Source organism: Acipenser ruthenus, chromosome 23, assembly GCF_902713425.1.
Source record: "Acipenser ruthenus chromosome 23, fAciRut3.2 maternal haplotype, whole genome shotgun sequence".
Classification (NCBI taxonomy): Eukaryota; Metazoa; Chordata; class Actinopteri; order Acipenseriformes; family Acipenseridae; genus Acipenser; species Acipenser ruthenus.
In genome coordinates this window covers 379,905-402,823 of record NC_081211.1, presented here as the reverse complement: position 1 = coordinate 402,823, position 22,919 = coordinate 379,905, and the positions used below count along the sequence as shown (strand labels likewise).

Sequence of the window (22,919 nt, the reverse complement as noted above, 5' to 3'; positions counted from 1 at the left end):
GAGCGGCTTTACAGCTGCATGCTCAGGCTGCAAACAATTAAAGGAGAATGCTGGCTGTTAAGTTGAACAGCAAGTTTGCAGAACAGTACGTTTAAAATTGACAGAACTCAATTCCACATGCACAAGAATTAGTTCTGGAATCGGAACCGAGGAGCATTGGGAACCCAGCACTCTTGCGTCCTGACAGTAGCAGTTGTCTGATGAAATGAGGTCTAAACTTTACGACGGAAGTGACAAGCTGGTATTTCCAGCTGACAGTGGGGATTAAATTAAGGGACTTTAAAATGAGGTACAGACAAAGTGGGTGTGGAGTTTCTGAGGAATAGATTTTTGTAAAAACAGTTTGAGATTTTTGAAGGTCTTGTTTACTAATAAACTCTTCAGAAGTCATGATAAAAAAAAACTTGTCCTTACTCAGATGTTGCTGTGTAAAAAAAAACATTGTCGTTCATAAGGAACAGATCACCTCATTGTAACCTCTCACAAAGCAGAATGTGTGCACACTGCGTTAGATAAAATATGAGTGTGATGTTCAAATCCAGAATGATAGAAACATTGGTCCTACACACAGGAGCCGAGTTCAGTGCTTTACTTGATACAGCAAAACCCTGCACCTTAAATTAAAAACAGATAAATCAGTAAACACAAATTCTTTAATTAACATACATGGCATGCATTATCACAGCTGCTTCTTCTAAATGTTAATGAATCCTCTCAAAACATCAGAGTGTCTTCAGAATTCTACCGGAGATCGATATCAATCAATCAATATTTATTTTATATGTGGACCACCATCACAAAGCATTTTACAGATAGTGAGGAACAATGCATAATACATTACATACAGGGCATATTACATTAAATACAGCAGTATGTCTAATTACATTTAAAACTGTCATCTGTAAATTTAAACACTCAATCAGAAGATATGAGCCAGAAGCACTGAAAGCAAATTTAGGAAAAAGCTTAGAGAAATATTTCAATCATACAATTCTCACTCATGTTGCTCCCCTTAAAAAGAGACTGAATTGAGATTCACATTTCTCCCCAACCTCATTCAAATGCGAAGAAACTGCAGACAAGCTGCCATGAGTTTCAGACGAGCAGAAAAAGAAAAGTAGATAAATCCTGGACGGACAGTGTTATTTATCGGCAGGGGAAGTTTTCTCATTATTCTCGGAGAGCTGGAGAAGACCGGAATCAGTGTCATCTGAAATGGAAGTCCATCGCGAAGCTGTCAGGAGCCCTGCGTTCCTCTATCAGCCTCTCCCTATTTCATTTCCCCAGGTGTGACACTGTGTCTCAGCTGCTGGATATCTCCGCTACCTTCCTGACACCAACGTGGCCGTCTGTCAGAACAAGTGGAAGCGACGGACACAATGGCACTTTCATTCTCTCCCACCCAAGGACTGAACCCCCCTCGCAGGAGACCGTAGAGGAAGGCTCCTGCAACATTTTATTTTTTTTTTCCCTTGACTTGAAACACTCCGAAGGGTTAAAGGTTAAGAAGCGCTAACCAAGGTTTAAAATAAAATTTCTACCCTCTTGTGTACAGATTGTTCAGGTAAAACGCTGTTATTCCTGGTATCTATTCACTTCCTAAAGTGTTTAAAAGTATGATTTTGCACCAGGCAAGTAGCAGTGACTATTTCTTCTATAGTGTTTGTTCTTTTTTTGTAATATCTGCATAAAATACAAGCAAATAAAAACAACAAGGAAATTATTTTAAAAAGTGTTCCCCTATAATTTATTAATATGTAGTCACTTTGGCTTAAACGTGGCGGGGAGGGATTTCAAAAAGGAAGTTTGAGAAGCCGGGTGACACGGTGGGTTCAACACGCAAAACAAGCCTCTCAACCCGGCCTTCGTAACAAAACGAAACTAAATTTGCTGTCGATTCAAAAATGACAGTTTTGTTGTTTCCTTGTATGTCTTTGTTGGCCATGCTGATTCGTAATCTCTTTCTGCAGCAGGTTGTAGCTGTGCATGCTTTTTCAGAGTGAAAGAGTTGTAAAGAAGGAACTGCATAGTCAATTGCATAGTTACAATGTACTTAATATGTCAATCTTTTTGCACAATATATCTAGTAACATTTGGTTCAGAAAAGGGTTAGGGTTAACATGCCTAAAGATGTGCACATTATGTACATTGTAAATACACAGTAATTAGGAGACACCACATCTTTTAGTATGAATCTGAACTTGATGAGTGCAAGACTGGAGCTTTAAAAAGAAAAACAAGGAGGAATGGTGTTTGAATGGCGAGCTCTGTCTATCTGCATGCCTGGCGTGTTTGGAACAAGGCTGACATGAGTTATGGAGCCTCTCTGCTTCAGCCATCAGAAAGGTTCATGTGTCCTGTCCATCCGATCTGGGCTGCATTCCAAGCACGTCCCGAAAGATGAAGCAACTGCCTTCCAGATTCTGGGAGCTCTTGAATGATGTTTAAAAGAAAGAATCCCAATCGAGGATTGTGTAGAGGTTTCTACAACACAAACAAGTTGGGAGACAAAGAGCTAACTCTCACAGCTGCAGGCTTAACCGAATCGCCATTAGGGTTTATTTTTGCTCAACTGGAGACTATGCAATCTGATATAAACTGATAATATCACCACGTACGGTTTGAAATAGTACACTGATGAAGGTGCTGCCTGAACCATCTGTCTGCTTGACTGTTTCTTTTAAAATGTCACTATTTATAAGCCCTGAGATCAAACATCATCATTCATTACTTATATAGGGCAGCAGTGTGGAGTAGTGGTTAGGGCTCTGGACTCTTGACCGGAGGGTTGTGGGTTCAATCCCCAGTGGGGGACGCTGCTGTTGTACCCTTGAGCAAGGTACTTTACCTAGATTACTCCAGTAAAAACCCAGCTGTATAAATGGGTAATTGTATGTAAAATAATGTGATATCTGTATAATGTGAAATAATGTATAATGTGATATCTTGTAACAATTGTAAGTCGCCCTGAATAAGGGCGTCTGCTAAGAAATAAATTACTTATGATTTGGCAGCTTTATTGGAATTGCTTTTTTTATTGATATTTATTTCAATTTTTTTTCTTTCTGAAACAAAATCTCTAATGATTTGGATTAGCTTTGAGAAACAAGTCACACTGTCTTAAACACAAAGCAAAATTCCTTTTAACAGTTATGCATGAAAACCTACTGCAGCAAAACTGAAGTAGGGCGACACTGTAAACTGGCATGAGCAACAGCCTAGCAGTGTAATTAAACAAGAGCGCAGGAATACATCTGCAGCATTTTTTTGTGAATGGAAAACTAACCGGTAACGTTACAGAACGTCCCTCAGATATTGTCTAAGAAGTTTCTTTACACTCTTGTTTTTTTTTTTTTTTATAACAATTTGGCTCAATTCTTTAGTTACAGTGTGAAACAAGAATTGAGGAGCAAATCTCATTACAGTAAGTGCCAAGGGAACGTGATGACTGACGGCAGTGCAATCACATTTCTCCTCGATTATCACAACTGGTTTTCCCACTGGAGTTAGAGGTTAAACCTGCAATAATTTGCTCCCCTGACAGCAACTGCTGAATGTCAAGTGGCCAATCGTTCATTGAAGCCAGGGAGTGGGAATGGGAACCGTGGCATTAACCTTTAACACCAATAAAGATGTTTCGTCCATCTCTTCAGCCTCGGCTCAAGAGCAAGGCTGTTCTCAACACCAGGGAGTGTGTGTATACTGTACATATTTACACTGCCCTGCCGGAGCAGAAAGGGCACGGAAAGTAAGAACTCCTGCAAAGGGCACACGAAGCATGGCTATAGAAAGAGATGCTAGAGGGTCTACACTGGGTACCACATCTTATAACGCTGCCCGAAACAGAGAGATAAGGAGTGACAGTATGTCCTGGACTTAGAGCGGAAACGTTGGTCCTGGGTCATTCCATGAAAATGAGTTACACTGGATATATAATCATGATCAGACTACAGGCTTTCTGATGATAAAACGTGTGTACTAGAATAAGACCTATCCCCATCAAAATCCTGGGATTGCCAAACGTGTGATATGGATGATTCATTGGTGTAACAAACAGACTGTTTCAATGCAGGGTCTTCAGACTGAGCCATCACACATTTGGTTCTGACTCTTGAGAGCATATTCGGGAGCTACAATATGACAATGGATTCAATCCATTGAGCTCTTTCCCGTTGTTTCCCCCTGTATGAAATGGGACACAGGTGGTGATTCATTTATTTGTCATCCTCCTGGAACCCATTCTGTCAGCCTTCATTTCTCAGCACTTTATAACATCCCCCCATAAATTCCATCCTGGCTTGCATTATACATCAGCTTACTAAACAATTCTGTATTACTTTTTCACCCTGTTCCATTTTTTAATTCAGACGCAATGGAGATGGGCAATTATAAAATAATCAGAAAGATGCCAGTCTTGTCTCTATCAGGGTATGGCTGTGTTTCTCTCTCTCTCTCTCTCTCTCTCTCTCTCTCTCTCTCTCTCTCTCTCTCTCTCTCTCTCTCTCTCTCTCTCTCTCTCTCTCTCTCGCTCTCTCTCTCATGCAATCCCTCGACCTGTTTCCCTTCCCTCTCCTTTCGACCCTTTCCTCCCAGTCACTCATCCCATCCCTTCATCTCTTTCTCTCCCTCTCTTCTCTCTTCCTCTCTGTACCTTTCTCTCCCCACCCTTCCTCTTTCTTAGCCTCCTTGCTCTCTCTCACCTGAGAGCATACACACACTGTCCATCCTTTAGAGTATAGAGTACTGTCTCAATCTAATTCCTTTATTTTTCCATCATATATTTTGCTTCACAGGTCCCCAGCACCCCCTCCCACCTCTAATCCACAGCGGACTCTGTGTTTAAATGTATTTATTTGGTGGCTAATTCTATCCTATGGGATCCAGAATACATTACGGCTTCATTTTTTGCCACTTTGTAAAAATATAAAGTCACTTTGCCGTTTATCGTGCAGCAACGAAAGAGCACACCCTTACAAAAGCTGCCCATGTTAAAAGCATAGCAAAGTGTCATAAAGGATAGTGAAACCATGATAATGCAGATGGCAAGCATTGTGAACCCCAGAGAGGGGTATGGCAAAGCGTATTTAAAAGCACGGAAAACCATAGAAAATGCATAGTATAACCCATGGGAAACGTACTGGGGAAACTGTAAAATTGGTAATGGCATGGAAGTTCTGTGCATTGCTAATTATTTATATATATAAAAATAAAATAGAAAAGGAAAGCGATCTTGAAGTGCCGTGATGCATAGATATGACCAAACCCCCTCCTCCCTCCCGGCTCCAGCCTTTAATTATCCTGAGTAACCGGACTGGAGATTCAGGTCCCAGCGATGTGGGGTCTGCAGTGTTGAAACGCTGCTCTGCACACGGCTCAGGGGAGAAGGAGACAGCTGCTTCCAACCAGCACCAGTGTGACAAGATGGTTAATGATGCTTCCGGCATGAAGTATGGTTTCCAGAGCAATCAATAACGTCAGGCAACAATATCAGCCTGGGAGTTACATCCTTTCAGGGCAGGAGCTGTGCTCGGCCTGGATTTTTACTTGCTCAATAACAAATGCCTACTTTTTTCCCGGTTCTCCTAACTTTTCTTAATGCTGAGGTAATGGAAATTCTAGAATTCTAGGCAGAGAGGAATCCAACAGTGCACCTGCCCCCCTTTTACGCACACGCACACTCACAGCCCCCCAAGGCAGGGTTTGTTTCCCTCTCTCCCAAGGTTTATAAAACTTGATTGAATCCCTTCTGGTTCCTTTCTCCTCCTCCTCTGAGCAGCACAGGAAAGATCAAAGCCGATTGTGCTTTACAGTTTGAGAAGGGAGCTGGGGGAAGGTGACGTCAGAACACAGTACCAAGAGGAGAGGATGAGGCTCTTCCTGAGACCTGTCAAAAAGACGTCTTATCAGCAGTGAAGCGCGTCCATGGCTTCGCTAATCTCCGATATGGCTTGAGTGTAATCTTAAAACATCAGAGAAGGCTTAGGGGAGCAGCGCAAGCTGAAACGGCTGATCCCAAGCGCTGATTTGTAATCAATAGCCACTCTGGCTTTCGCTCAGGCTTATAACCCTTTCCTTCCCCAATAGCTGCATGTCAGAGAAGTACAAGATAACATCCTAGTCAAGGATTACTTTGTAAACACTTTGCTAATGCTTTTGGGGGGTCACATTTGAATAAATGTACTGTGGGCTCCAACATTTTCATGAGAAGTTTTTGGACCCTCGATAACCAATACTAAAAACATCCCTGGTTGAAATATGATTATTCGGCACAGTATAGCCATAAGAAATCATATTTGAAAGATCAGCAAAGTCATCCTCTCCTAAATCCTGCCAATCTTCTGATTCATGTGAACACAAGACATTTATTGTGACAATTCGATTCACATTTAGGAAATGTCACAAGACTGTGACAATTCGATTCACATTTAGGAAATCCTAAATGTATTCAATAAATGGATTGAATGGGGAAACTGTGTTATTATTTATTTATTTATTTATTTATTTATTTATTTATTATTCTTTAGATTCAGTTACAACACCGTCAGTAATCGTGAAGACTTTTTTTTTTTTTTTTAATTCACTGCTAAAATACATCTGGTTTTAATGATGCCTAAAGCAAAACGAGTGTTGACACTGAAGTCTATGCGAGGAGCTTCTAGTGGAATGACTTGAATGGAATTATTTGTATCGATTCACTGAGGCGACAAACAGTCTGGTACTAAGTTACCCTGTAGAGAGGGGTCTGTTCCAGGTTAGAGAGGTAAGGTAAAGAAAGTTTCAAAAACATGCTAAGTGCACAGTATAACCGTAGGAAAAGCATGGGAAAACTACAAAATTGCTGTGCAAAATTACGATCTTGTTCAAATTGCACCCTAAATTTCCAGTCGTGTAACGAATCTGAAAAATGAGTTGGTTCTCCCCAAACCAACATGTTTCACTGAGGAAGCTGCTTCTGTTTACAGCACATCACTCCGAGACCTGCCATCACAGGCAGTTTACAAACCAGTGTTATTGTTGTCCTGAAATATTCAGATGTTCTGCATTTGTATTTGCAGCCCCCCACCCCCCCCCACACACACACCCTGAGACCTGGGGATTAATGGCTGATAATCCGCGTCCTCCATTACCTCATGTCTGCTTAGAAACTTGCTGGGTTATTATTCTCATACGAGACCAATCATACAGGAATAATCGGAGACTGACAGTCGCAGATAAGGAGATAATTGGAGTGTCTTGGGCTGGAAAGTGCTTCCCGGTAGCATTTTCTCTTGCACTGTGCTGAGTGCAATTTGCTGAAAACAAATCCCCCTCATCCACAGGTGCTGGAGATTAGATGGTGATGTGGGATCAACACACAACGGAGCTCCCTTTTCTGGCTGTTTTCTTTATTTCCCCTTCCAGATGGTTTAGCATTATGAATAGCAATAGATAGATTCAATGAAACTGTCCTTCACAACTGGCAATGGGCTCTTTCACATAAAGTGTGATAAACCTCACTGGGATCTCATTGTAACCCCTGTGTATTACCCTGAGTAAACCAGAGGCGCACCATTAGCAGACAACAGCACTAGCGGCAATAATGCACTGTGATCCAGCAGCATACTGTTAATATTCTAGATTCCAGGAAGTCATACAGAAATCACAGCTAAATGAATAAGAACATAAGAACATAAGAACGTTTACAAACGAGAGGAGGCCATTCGGATCCCACATGCCACTTGTGAGTCCCACATGCCACTTGTGAGATCTGAACAGCCTGCTACTTGGAATTAAATATGTAGTGTGTAATTCAAGAAAGATATAGAAGGGATATCTTATTAAACAAACAAACATGAAAAACAACATGCATATCCTTCCTTTCTCTCCTCCCTTCCCTTCTCCTCTGCTCTCCTCGCCCCTGGCCCCCATCCCTCTCCTCTCCTCTCCTCTCCACTCTCAACAGAAAGAACCCTTCTGTACACTCCAGTGCCTGACTGTCTGAGGGCTGATAAATGGCACATTGGTCCTAGGATGTAGCAATCAGATGATAAATGAGCTGCATTCAGTAAGCAGACTGCAGGAGAAAACACCAAACTGATTCAGTGGAGAAAACTGTCCACCGTGCCCCCTGAAGGGTCACGAGTAATAAAGAAATGCTGGCTCCGGATACCGATAGAGCAGATGAACCAGGTGAACGGGATGCACCCCAATTAAAAACAGAACACAAAAACGATAAGAAACCTGCATGTTATGCATCTTGACTCATCAGCACATTGCCTGGCTAAGCGGTGTTACTACGTGTTCAGAAAAAAATGTCTGAAGACAAATGCAGGTGTAAAACAAATGCAATGTTGCAAAACTGCACCCGTCAGTCTTCCTGCAAAGAAACGACTTGAATGACAACTTTTACACGGTACTCTTGTGTTTATGAAGTGGGGGGGAAAAATGATGTGTCACCTTGCTAAGAAATGAGACATGCAAACATGGCCATTTCTATCCACGCTGATGTAGTGGAATGAATCCATTGTGCCCGTGCATCTATTCATCTAAGCAGGTAGAGAGATGGATCGCCTGTCAACAGCTTGGTGACATCAACAGTTTTATTTCCTTTCACACAAATAAAAATGATGCAAAACGCACCTTGATGTAAAGATGAAAGCAGATCAGCATGCTTAACTCTGACATGTCGGTCCCAGCTTGTATTAGCCACTAATGTGTATTATTATTATTATTATTATTATTATTATTATTATTATTATTATTATTATTATTAAAAAGTATCCACTCTGGAGCCGTAAGCAGTCCCTTCTTATTAATGTAATGTATTCATTTTGACCTTTCCCTCTCTTGTGCTGTTTGTTGCCTCAGGGTCAGGCAATGCTCCACAGGGTTCATTAAATGACACGCTGGTCTGGAGCCAAAGTCCCAGTTTAATTAAGGATCTTGTCTTCATTCTCTCGGAATCTGTCAACAAGCAGTGATTGTAAAATATGCTAAACCTTTCAAATATTAAAGACCCAGTGCGGGGGGGTGCGGGGGGGTGGAGTAAACCTCCCACTGTCTAGCCCTTTCTGTTTGCATTCCCATCAACTCACAACGCCATGACATACCAATCTGGTGCACACACACACACACACACACACACACACACACACAGACTTTCTCCCTCTCTCTGCTAACATCAGCAGTACTGTCCAGTAGATGCTAATGAAGCTGCCAGCATGCTGGCTGTCTCAAAAAGGTACGAGCCCGCCCTTATAGAATGTCAAAAGCATAGCAAAGTGAAAGCATGGTAAAGCATAGGTAAGCATGGTAAAGCGTAGCGAGGTATGGTGAAGCATATTAATAAACACGGCAAACCAGGTTAAACTATGATAAATGCGTAGTAAAATCATGGGAAAAGCATGGGGGGAAACTGCAGAGATACTGCGGTAAACTGTCATAAGGGCCAGACTGAGATGCTAGTGACACACGTACCTTGTTCTTAAGTTCCCCTGCTGGGGTTGCCCGTCGTACACAGAGAGGACGTCGAAGTCTTCCTCCAGCGCGAACGCCTGGAACACCAGCTGGATCCGGCTGTGGTCCTGTGTGTGGATGGTCCACGTGCAGTTGGCGTAATTGGGGTAGCCGTAGGGGAATCCGGGGCTTTCTATCGTCCCGTTCGGCCCGCTTAAAGTGTGGCTGCAATTCTGAGCTGAAAGATAAGCAAAAAAAAAAGCGATTATCGTCATGAAAGGTGTCCCATTATCATATTCAAATATTTTTCCTTGGGTTTTGTTAAGTACATTGGGTCACAAAGCTTTAAGGACGGTTTAAGGTTTTTTTGTGTGTTTTGTTTATTTTTGTTTTTGATTAACCAAATCAAGTTTGCAGTTTGTGAAATCTTTGTCAACTGTTTTGGGAAGGGTTAGAAGTATTAGGGCACCACTTTATACAGAACACATAGGTTTCAGATCAAAAAGGATAACATGTTTAACAGTAACATGGTGTTAACAAATGCATGTGTATAGTTTGAGTAAGCCCTATCGAAATGGAACAATGCTAGGTTAATGTAGATGCTCTTTTGCATGTATTCCACTGGCTACTCATTGCATTTTGTATTCTATATTAAATTGCAATAACATTTCAGCAATCCGGGCCAAATTACTCATCTGGCTTGATTTCCAAATAACCTCGTCCATTTTTTTGTCCACATTCCCATTAAGATTCTGTGAGTCCCAGTTGCTGAACAAAGCAAAAGGTAATTAACTCCACACTCTGCCAACAAACCTCCATAAGGTCTTCAATTTATGAAGCTGCATGCTATTTTTTCCCCTGACTGTGCAGTCTCCTGTATCTAATATGTATACTGTTAAAGCTTTGCTCAACATCGCTTAAAATACATACTGTAATTTGCCAGCTTTTAAATGCTAGTTGTTTGTGCAATGTACGTTTAATCACGCTTTTAAACGTCTGCTAAGGTTGCAGCATACTGTGCACTTCACAAAACAGCAGTCCTGAAGCCATACAGAGAGCTTGACCAGACCCGACCTGTCAGTACTTTTAAAATCCTGTTTGGTGCACCTCCTTGCAAAACATAATATAGTTATCTTTTTGTGTGACTCATATTTCCTTTAAAGGGATAAACGTTGAAACATATCCCTTGAGTGTGGATGTATAACTAAAACACTCAGGGGCTGGTTTTAAATCTCTGATTGCAGAACACATAAATATGTTGGCAGAAAAATTGTGTAAATCTGTTATACCTTCAGGTAATCATTGATTTAATGATCTAGACAGTAGTGTGGCTCTTTAACTCTGTATTAATCCAGCTGGGGGGTTAACATCAGGAGAGGTTTACTGATAGACTAATCAACATTTCTACAAACAATACAAATAAAACAAAAATGAGGACAAATCTGGGTTATGAATTATAGACTGGCAGTATTAACCCTTTCATGCACAACATATTGTTTAAAACTATCTGAAACAAGTAGTTTTGGATGCAGTTTTGGGACGATACATTCTGGATAATAAATATATTTTGCATGTTTGTTTTTTTCAATTGCATCCTCGGGTGAGGCTGTCATGCACACACTGCAGGCTGCTCATTTGACAGGCTTCCCTTCATTTCCATGTTCAATCTTTTTGTGCTGCGGATCTTGGTTTACAAACACGTTCGGCCGAGACCACGCATTAGTAAAGAGTGTAAAGTCTCATTGTGTTATTAAATAAAGGAGCTATCGGTTTATAGTCAGAACTGCAATCGCTTTCCTGTGAACGACGAGACAATCCGGAGAGCTTGGGACCTCATTCTCGTGCATTCCTTTTACACCCCTCCTGCACCTCACTCCCCCTCTCCTGAGAAACTTGCCGTTAGCTACCAAACACATACACACATACACATTACATACACACTGCATACATGTTGTTGAAGCTGACACTCTGGGATCCTTCAAGAAGCTGCTTGATGAGATTCTGGGATCAATAAGCTACTAACAACCAAACGAGCAAGATGGGCTGAATGGCCTCCTCTCGTTTGTAAACTTTCTTATGTTCTTATGTTCTTATGCACTAAGTACACATCCTATTTTTTTATACCGTCTTGCTTAACTCTTTCAACACAAAGTAACTTCATAAAAAGACGACCCTGGGGATAACTAATTAAATAGGTACGGTGTCTTCAACTGTATAAGAAATCAATAACGGACATAGAGCTTTCCTGTACTGCATTTCCACACTAACCAAGCATGGAGTTCAAGCACAATCCCTTCTGTGATTATGACTGTGTTATTGGCTTGTAAACATGCTGGCCCTGGAGGCGATCAGCAGGTCGGTCAATGCTGGGCTCCAACTGGGATTGACGCTGTCAAGGGTGACTGCAGGATACGATTAAAGGTGATGTTATCTACTAACAGTATAACAGTATAACTGGTGTGCAGCCCAGTGCTTCCCATTTCTCCAGGTGAGAAATGAGAAGCCAGATCGTTGGGAAACCAATTCATTAACTGAAAAATATTAAAAGATGAGACGTTGTTGATTTTGCTTTTTTGTAATGGAATTTGTAACCAGCTTGCTTTCTGAAGCCAAGTGTGGAGCTACAGTACAAAGTTTGGGCACAATGTTAACTTGCTAAAACAAACTTAATAAAAATAAACCAGAAGTTGACCAGAAGTCTTTCTCAATGTCTTCAAAGATCGGGTTCTTTCTCAGTAGGCAAAGACACTGTTACTGAATCACTTCCTGTGTGTTAGATCACGTGATCTGATTGCTGCAAAGCCATTGGAGTGAGACTGAGCTGCTTGATACCATGCATTAAAGAAAGCGTTTTCCTGTGTGCTGTGTCTGACTGTGGAAATGCACTGTGAGCCAGTGTGCATGTGCTTGCCGTTTGCTAAACAAATAAATAAAACAGCCAGTAACTAAAGACAATCAGTTTATTTATTTTTTTTTTAAAGCTCTGCACAGCTGTAGATCACTGCTCTAGCTCATGACTCATTCCAAGCGTCATTAACATACAGTACAGATAAGGGACGCGGATATCTGCTTTATTAAATCAGACCACACCATCGCACAGTTAAACGACATCCCGAGCTGCCATTCAGTTTTCAGTTCTGTTCTCTCGGATTAGAGAGACCCCCGGAGATGCCACTCCACAAGGTTAAGGCATCAGCACACAACCCCAGCCACCTTTGGCTTGTAATCGGTGGCTCCTTTGCCCGATCAGTGGTTTAAGCAAACAGAGCAGGGCTTGGGAGGGGCTCCTGGAGGCAATGTTAACTGCTTGGTTAGCCCATTGATTTTCACAATGTGATGACCTCTTGCATTAACAGATTCTTTTCTGTTCTCCCTGAATACTAAATGGTGCAAACTCAGCCCTGGAGCAACAGATTAGGAACGGCTTTAGACACCATTTATTCATTCAGGGAGGCATGTATTATTATTATTATTATTATTATTATTATTATTATTATTATTATTATTATTATTATTAGTCATAGCAGTCATAGTCGTCACATTACATTCTTTATAAATATTAAAAAACAGAAACAAGCAAATATAATGCTAATAAAATTTTGATCCCCAAAGCTACTGTTTTAGCCCTTTCAGCCCTGGCTTTCTTAGCGTTGTATGTTAACATATGCCGTAGGGAACCACATTGGAACCTCACGGGACTCCTAGGTAGAGTCAGGACCATGCTCAAAGTGCAATACATGTAAAATCTTCCTCTGTTAAAATGAAAAGAAAATCTGTTTAAAAAAATACCACGGCCTGTGAGAAGGAAAGAAGCAAAATACTCGTGCAAAAAGATGTACACATTAAGTGCATTATAACTATGCATAATAACAGTGCAATTACTAAGACACTACAGTGTAATTACACAGTAATTAGAGACACGCAATTTAAAGTGCTACCCTTATTACAAAGCAGGTATTTTAACAAATCCTAAGCCGTGATTGGATGATGTTTTGAAACATCTTTTAAATAATTTTACGAGTGAAATAATGCTTTATACTGTAGTTGTCGATAAGCCGTTGTGGCACGAGAAAACTGAACAGAATATGAAGAAATCTGAGAAAGGAGCCGGATGCTGAAAAGAGAAAATGTATCAGGCAGTAGTTATAGAGTTTTCATGGGTTTCGTGTTCTTGTAAGATACTGCTGTTCTGAGCCTCCACGGTGATTTAAGCTTGAAGACATCTCAAGTTAATCTTGACAGGTAACAACACTCTTGCAGGATCTAACCCTTGGATATCTTTGTAATTACAATGTCTGCCCCGAGTCTCGCGCTCACGTTGCAACACTGTAATACAGAATAAAACTGCCATGGAACCACAGTGCCGGCTGAGCCGTGAAACGAGAGGGAGAATACGAGAATAGGACAGCAGCCTGCCCTTGTCTGGGCATGTATAGGGACATAACAAGCTCCTGAGTCACTGCCTGGACAGGGCAGGGGGGGAAAGAAATGGAAGATCTGCACAGAAAAGAAACCCTGATTTATTGAGTGTGTCTGTTGTGGGTTTGATGTTCCATGTGGGTCTAATTGAACTACCTCCCGAGAGAAGGGAGTATTAAAAACCATTCAGACGTCGAGCTGTAGGTATCGTGTCAGAAAAACACACACAGACAGCAAGCAAAACCATGCAAGAGCGCTCCATTTCATGTTAGCAAAGTCATGCAAGTAAAGCTGCACGTGTTTCAAGGTTTGCTTTCTAAAAAAAAAATCCTGTTTCAAAAGCAGTGGGTTTCTCAAGTGCTTGAACAAAGGGCTTCACTTGAGGTTTTTTTGCTTCGTTGCACTCCTGCTTGACCCTGCATTTCTCAGCTCGTTTTTTAAATCGCTGAGTTGTTTTTCTTGTAAAGTGAGCAGCTCTCCCGCCCGTCTCCCCCGGCCTCGCGCAGTGAGTCAGGTATGGCAGGGTTCAGGTAGAAAGTAAGTAAGCTCCATAATAGCCAGTGCGGACTCTGCCTGAGCAGAGCGCTGCTCCCTGGCTTGTTTAATATTCAGGCTTGGCTTGTTGGATGCGAGGCACGTTATGTAAATGACAGAGGTAATCATGGAGATGTGGTCTGCCCAGGTCCGCTCCTCCCCTGTGAATCAGCGCTGGGACTTGGCTCTGCCGTGAATTTTAATTCAGAACCGACTTGGTGCCAGGCACACACACAGCCTCACAGAGCTGGAAGGACATTTTAATTATTGCACTGCTGTCCACAGCTTTTTAAAAAGTACCAAATAACAAAAAAAAGTTTTTTCTATTGGAATGTTGCTCTATGAAGGGCTTTAAGAGAAGATAACTTGTAGATGTCTAGTGACAGACAACACAGGCACACTTTTGCACCTTTAAACCAACCTTAGAAGTTGTTAGGTAAGATTTACAGTTAAACATTGAGCAAGACTTCTGTGTGAAACGTCTGCCATTCAGTTTATTATGTGCAACAAAAATATACAACGAATAAAAATATACATGGAAACAGACTTTAGAAATATTGTCCCAATTCTCTATGAATCCTTTAGTTTGACCCCAGCCTCGAACCCCGGCACGCTTCCCCAGGGTGTTAACTTTGAAACTGGAAGTTCGATGAGCAGAGATGCCATTAAATGCAGCACAGGTGCTGCCTCTGCTTGAGTCCCACTTCGGAGGTTGATGACAGACCGCTTGGTGTGATAAAAGCGACAATAAACCAAACTGTCATCAATCCTGCTCCCAGTCCCACTACTCTGAACACAAGAGAAACTATAAGCACGACAATCAAAATGCATTGATACCGCCAGAAGCTCTTCTGAAGTTTAAGCAAGAAGGAGGGGGCCGATGAGACAGGTTCATTGCTTAGCTACTCGTGGGACAGTTTAGAGGTTTCAGTATAATAGGGTATGTAGCTGTGGCTCTAGATGAATCTCCTTGTAATGGAGGCTCCTTTGCAAGACAAGATATGCATTCTATTTTAAGGAACAGTTTATACTGCTAATATAAAATGTATTAGCACTTTTAATTTTCAGTTGGGTTTCTTTCCCACATATTCCCTGCACAAATTCCCAGGAATTAGCAGAAAAGTTAGATAATTAAACCGGGACACAAACAGTTAAAACTAGTTACAAGGCTAAAATAATGAGATGATTATTATCCTTTTAAAAAAAAAATTAGATTCAGATTAATCTAATTAAGGGATCAAAGCTTAGAAAACGCTGATGTCAAAGAACTAAGCTGTACCACAAAAACCAGCAGAACGCAAAAAAAAGAGGGTGTCTGGGAGACGTCTTGTTAAACAGCACGGATTTCTGAATTTGCAGCTTTAAAATCTTCTATACCATTTTCACCCCTGCTGCCCTGATCGTTTTTAGAGCCTGTGACACAGAGAGGCACTTAACTGAACGTAGAAGACTCTGTCGGATTTGTAAAAAGAAATCTTTGATTTGGGTGTCGCGTTCTGGCTCGAATGTACAACTGAGCACAACATCTTAACTGGGAGTGATTCAATTCAGAACTTCTGAACCCACACTTGTATATGTATATATATATAAGTAAGCTTCTTCTCTGGTGTGATTCTGGAGGGCAATGCTTCCACAGCAGAACAGAAACACAAAGAACTCCTGCAGAGATCTATGGCTGTCAGCCTGTTTCAAACAGCAATCTCAGTTTTGCATCGAATCCTTTAAACAATGACAGCCTAATAACAGCAACATCATTCGATCTAAACAAACTGCAGATCAGCCCTGCCACGAGACAGAAGCAAGCCCAATGATTGGAGTTAATTGTCTCTGTCTCTAGTGTTTATTTGTATGTCTGTTGTTTTACTGTTTATCAATTAGTCCTCCTGTGCAATTTAAACTGTGGAATCAGTATTTGATTGATGGAGCAGGTGCCTGCTACCTACAAAATAACACCACTGATGAGAAAGAGCCATGAATGTGATTGTTCAGCAAATATGTCCTAATGGCAATAATACACACTGGGCGCTATTGTCTGATAATGCCCTTGTGGGTACTTCATGTGTCAAAAGCATAAATATGTCACACAGTGGGCGTCGCTTGCTAGATAATGGGCTGTGCAACGGTACAGACGGTTTATCGCTATTAAGAATATAGAGGGCCCTGTGTACATTTCTATAAGAAGGTATAGGGGATTATAGAGCATAGCTGACTGCCGATGTGAAATAAGCAAGGTTAAAACACAAGTGCATAGCCTGCTTGGCCAATTTAGAATGAATAAAAAAGATATACACTATAAAATAAAATATGTGACCCTGAAAACATCCTGAGGTCATTTGATAAGGGTTGTTGGGTCAGCCCCTGCGTGAACAGCGGTCCCTGGTGTTTCACTGTCCCCCAATCCTACAGCTAAACCCCTAACAAATATCCATCTCAGTGGATTTCTTTCCAGATCCTTGCGTGCATTTCTGAGGTGAATGCCATTTTGCAGGAACAATCCGCTACAAAAGGTGAATTCTGTGTAGTCAATTAAACATCATTTTCCTCCTGCCCATTAATATCGAGAGAGCCGGTGTATGAAACAAATGGAGCGCGCTCCACTGGGGTGCCTGAAAGAATTCCAAACCTTGTTGCAGCAGGCTGGCATTGTGAACTGAAAGCAGCACGGGGCTCCACGATGCGAAGAAACAGGGGTTTGATCTCTATGCTAATGCAAAGCAATGTAACATTTCTTCAGGCTTCAATCGGTACATCCTTTCTGACGTGGATCAGGCAGCACTTCGAAAGACTTGCGGTGAGATTCGACTACAGATGGTCATGTCAGGGAGATTTGTAAAGCAAAGACTTAAAATGCCTCCTACTGCAGAGCAACATCAACCCTAAAGTTTGCCAACACATCAATCAGAAGAGCCTAAACCATCTATCAGGGGACGTACATATGTTATACTATATTTCATCTCTATATAATAATAATAATAATAATAATAATAATAATAATAATAATATCTGTGAATGTAATGCGTTTTGCATCTGTTTGTGTTTATTTATATATGTTGAAAACAAGACCATTACCTCATCTTTACAAATCTACTTCCCAGTCTTTAAAAGCAATATTTCTAGAACACTCGTATCCCTCAAAACTCCACTAAGATCAAGTGACTATCATTTGAGTGAATAGAGCTTTTCAATGGAACCCTGAGAACCTCTCACCAAATGAAGAGCTGGTGAGTATCGCCAGTAACGACTGGCTTAATAAACTGCTTCCATGTAGGAAGGGGGGCGAGGAGTGTCCCTAAACAGACCACAACTCCTTAAGATGGAAATGCACACAATAATTACGTTTGGATCACCATAATCATTGAATTGCAAAACCCCAGTTTAAAGCTAGGGGGCAAATGTAACAGCTGCAATAAAGGTCTGTGCTTATTTACAGCATTGCAAGGTTCAAGATGAGCCATGCCTTAATATCTGCATGTCTAGGACAACTTAAATACCCAAAAGGAACAATGGCAACATTCAGCCACCGGCAGGCACTGCATGCTTAGGGAAAATCCCATTGAAATAAATTGTCATTACCACATTTGTCCAGCAGCAGGCACTGTTGGCTATGTGAAGGGTGCAGTATTGCCTTTCACCTCTAGCCACTGCCATTGCCCCTCACTTTGACATGAGCATACATTCTCAGCAGAAACTTGAATAGGCCCCTGTAAATTAAATTCACCCTGTCACTGTAACTTGAACACACAGCAACGAGGTCAAAGTATAATTAGATGGGTTTTTTTTGTTTTGTTTTGTTGTTTTGTTTGGTTTTTTTGAGTACCTCTGAGGATCTCACAGATTACATGAGACTTCCTATTTAAAAACATGGCATAAGAAAATAATGTGCATTATTTATAATATCCCCATCTGACACAAACTTTCTACCTATGTAAATGACTTTCGCATTCTTACTTTGTATCCCTGTCACCCACGCATGTAGGCTGGATGCTGCATAGGTATTATTTTATTTCACATTCATTGTTAACGCACTCTGTGAGTATTCTACTGCATCTTAAAGAAATAGGAGCACTTAAGCCAATTCAAAACCAAAACTGAAAGAAAAAACAGGGGTGCAAAATGAAGCCTTGCTTTATGTGAGAAATACGAGCACAAAGGCATTCATGATTATAAATAATCAAATATGCATCCGTGCACATCAAAGCTTTTTATATAAAAAAAAAAAGTGCTTACCAATATAAGGCATTTTGCACCCTAAATAATGTCTCCACAAAGTGATAAAACAGTTCTTAGCAATGGTGAACTAACCATCCGTGCATACCTCGCTTCATTGTTGATATGAGTGGAGTGGAGACTGGACTGAAAAAAAAACTCTTCAATAGTCTTTAAGGCATGACCACCAATGCTGTGCAGCAAAATCTAACATTTTATTTGATTAAAAAAAGAAAGCTTTGTTTTTTACAATGCTTATAACACCAATGAAAAAGGTCACCTATAAAGAAAACATCGATAAATGCCATCATTTAACCAGCCCCAGTCCTTGTATCTTCATTGTTAATGTATTTTAAAACACAGAAGTTGTAATTGTCAACACGTGATTATTTGGGAAGTGTGAATTGTGAGTCAGTCTGTTCAAACCCGTGACCATGCTCCACTCAGGTACTTAATTAATTAAATAATGAATGATTTGCACACCTGGCTTCAGTTAACCCATTAAATTCCTGATTGGAACAACACTTGCCTGAACTGCTCGGTTCAATAGTTAAGGGTGCAGCTGGAATGCAAAGGAGACATCAGTGACTGGTTTAGAGCATCGCCTTACTGTGACATTCATACAAGCGGTAAACCAGCACTGGGCACATTTAAAAGAAAGTCATAATCGATCATTAACGCTAATCAAACACTATGACGCAGGGCTGGTATTTAATCGAGAAAGTGGGCGAAGGGGGCGGAAGCAGTGGGTTGTGTTTTTGTGTGTGTGTGTGGGGTTTGCTGTTTGAAATTAAATGAGTCACTGGTAAAAACGATGCTGTCACGCGCAACTACAGTAAATCAAAACCACCATTGACATCGCTAGTAAGGAATAAATACATGTCTCATTGACTCGGCCTGCCTTATCAAAACAGCTTGTTGGCTGACACGCAAATAAAAAAAAAAAAAAAAGAAAAAGGATATATTGACAGGCTTTAAATATATTCTACAAGGGTGTTGCATAGAAATGCAAACATTTCTAAACGGGGGTAGGGTTAGGTAAAGTACATCCAGTCTCTGTTTTTCTTTTCATTAAACATATGAATGAATTATAGATAGAAATAGTTTACTTTAAAAAATAATAATAATAATAAAGCAAAATAATGTGATCATTGCCTCAGGGGAAAAAAAACGCCTACTTGACACCGGTTGTCTCTGTAACTGATGAGAAAGTGAATAACCTTTGATAGCTTCTCTTGGTATTATGTGGGTGTGAAAAATACGTAAATACCAAATTACACAGTTATCCTGGAAAATAATTGTCTGCTTAAAACAGGAGAGAGAGAGAGAGAGAGAGAGAGAGAGAGAGAGAGAGAGAGAGAGAGAGAGAGAGAGAGATAGAGAGAGAGAGAGAGATTCAAAGGCTAAATGTTTAAGAATGAAGTCTTGGTGTTTATTTGAATTGATTTGTCTCCGTTTACTAAATCAATCTCCACCATTAAGGAGTGGTGAAAAGGCGACCTTGTTGCAAAGGCTATTGTATCGGTCTGTGCATTTGGATGTGAGGATCCGTTCTTTCAGATAGGTTCTCAGCACGGGTATTCCTATTGATTTCTTCGCTGTATTGCGTAACAGGCCCGGGTAAAGTAAAGCTTTGGTGCCGCTCAATGGGAAGAGCAGGCAACTGCTGCCTTCTAAAAGAGTCTGAATGCTACCATGTAAAACACAAACGAAATAAGAAAAAAAAACACAGCAGCAGACTAGTTTCATCGGTACTGTTAAATATTAGAAATGAAAAAGGAGCTCAGTTCGTTTTAAAAGCCTAAATGGTTATTATTATTATTATTATTATTATTATTATTATTATTATTATTATTATTATTAACCGCAGCGCATACATTGGTGGTACTTTGGAAATGCTTGCTTTGGAAATCACGCCACCATCACACACACACACAGACACACAAACGCAACGTTGTCCTGGGGGTGGGGTAGCTTCGCTTTGACGAGTTTTCTTTTCCTGTTCATTAACGGTGCAGAAAGACAGCCGTCAGTCATGTTATTTTATTTGGTTAGAATGAGGAACAAGTCGCAAGCCTTGCACAATCCACACACAACAGTACAGGGCACCCCTGCACTTTTAAAACGAGAAGCGTGCATGCTGGTTTGGGCTAATATGTCCAAAAAACCTTTCTAGTTCACTCCAATATCCCCACACTGTGCTCGAGCGTCATATTCACAAGGGTGCAATGGTAATAACACCCGTGACAAATATCTATGAGCAGCTACAGATATTGTAACGTTCAAGTCGTTTGATATGATAAATCCTTGTGGAAATACAAGCTGTAAGCACACGGCATAAGCTGTTAACATGGTTTGACCAGTGTCGGGATATTAACTCAATTATTTAGGAAACCATACAATGTCCTGAACATGTAAAACATGTCCAGTAAAGGCTATTCTTCAAGGTGAATTTTGTAATCAACCATTTTCCATTAAACATGTGCGCTGGTGCATACCACTCCCAACTTAATAAACACGCATACAATAAAATACCTAACTAGCACATCAACTGAAGTTTATTTAACGAGAATATCTGTCGATTTCAGGGTTCCAGTTTTGCTGTTTTGGGTTTAGCGTGTTGCATAAACGACAGGTGTATGAGTTAAACCCAGCTTTGTTTTTGGTTTGTGTTGTTTTATTTGCATTATGAAGTCGCATCGTGTTGTCCCTGTGATAATAAATACACAAATAGATCAATATTGATATATTCTTTATTTGTTTAATTTTGGTTTTCTTCCTATGTCATTTTCGACATACATTTGCAGCGCGTCGGGAATGTGTAATGGGGTTGGGGGGGGGTTAAGAAAAACAATCAAGTATTGAAAACAGGACATATAAACATGTACAGGATAAACAGCGTGCCCTGCTAATGTGACTACCTGCGATGCGCTTAATAAGAATGGAGTGATTATATCCAGACACACGAAAAAACAAGTGCCAATTGGAATTCGGCGTTTCTATGAATTAAATGCAACACTCCAAACAGCAACGGGTACTCCAATTGCCGTCTATTCATTCCCAAGCCAACCAAGAAGACCCATAGCACCTCCTTATAATAATAATAATAATAATAATAATAATAATAATAATAATAATAATAATAATAATAATAATAATACCGCTGCATTCAAACCCAAGCCCGTGAAACTTCCATATAATGAACATTATACCTCCAGCATGTTCACACATAAGCCACTGAAAGCGTGCCTTTTCCTCTCCTGCATTCCTGTGTTTGCCGTGCATTGAGCAGCTTACCTTTTGCAGATGCAGCCAGTAGCCCCATATACACGAACAGAACCCGACTCCAATATTGCACGAGTACTCCCGCCTTCATCACTGCAGAAAATCCTATTTTGTCCCGTTTCCTCGTCCCGTTCAGTGAACACCTACATGCTGTCCTCCCCAGTCCCGGTCCCTCACAATGCGAAGCGGCTCTCATATCAGGATTGTTTTTGGGCAGGGACGTTACCGGAGGGTTTAAAAGGAAGATTCACTTCGTGTCGGCGCTGAGAGAAATCCCAATGCATTGAGGCTCCGCTCCTGCGGTTGGAATGAACCATCGCCCAGAGTCTGCGGGTTGGCGAATTTGCAGGGAAAGGTTTCAGCAAAATGACTCGTCTGACTCGTCTGACTCGTCTGATTCTCTCTCTCTCTCTCTCTCTCTCTCTCTCTCTCTCTCTCTCTCTCTCTCTCTCTCTCTCTCTCTCTCGTGAAATTTGGAAGACCCAAGCCCCTTTTTTATTGTATATAAATTGTTATTATTATATAGGATCATGCGGTCTGCATGGCGACCAATCTCATAGTGCGGTGGAATGTCGTGTGCTTTTTGCTTTCTTTTTCTCTTATCAAAGTTGTGGGTGCCAGTCTGTGTGCTGTTTTTGATTTTCTAATACACCAACGGTGTCCATCCTGGAGTAGTCCTCGTGTTTGCCGCTGTCTTTAATATGCCACCGTGAGTGTTTTCTTCTCTTTTGATGATAAACAGCAGTTGGCTGTCGGAGGCGTGCTCCAGAATGTATTTATCTAACGTACCTGTCAAATACTGAATCGCCATATCCTTTTGTATAAAGACTCACCACATAATAATAATAATAATAATAATAATAATAATAATAATAATAATAATAATAATAATAATAATAATAATAGCTTCAACTCAATGGATTTACCGGGGGGGGGGGGGGGGGGGGGGGGGGTATTGTTCTTTTTATCACTGAACTTCAGAGGTCTCTGTTGTTCGCTGTGTAGAATCGTTGGTTCTGCGCATACTCGCCACAGTGTTT

The 22,919-nt window shown here is 40.8% G+C and overlaps 1 protein-coding gene across 1 annotated transcript in view; it reads right to left on the bottom strand.

Moving 5' to 3' along the window:
* LOC117413239 (CUB and sushi domain-containing protein 2-like) overlaps positions 1-22,206 on the bottom strand; it is a 161,534-nt gene extending 139,328 nt beyond the window's left edge. Inside the window, exons 1-2 of the mRNA XM_058997322.1 lie at positions 21,892-22,206; positions 9,457-9,673 (exon numbers count right to left, since the gene is read on the bottom strand). Coding sequence (XP_058853305.1) covers positions 9,457-9,673; positions 21,892-22,075 — 401 coding nt within the window. The 5' untranslated portion in view covers positions 22,076-22,206. The remainder of the gene's footprint in view (positions 1-9,456; positions 9,674-21,891) is intronic.
* Positions 22,207-22,919: the final 713 nt, after the last annotated feature.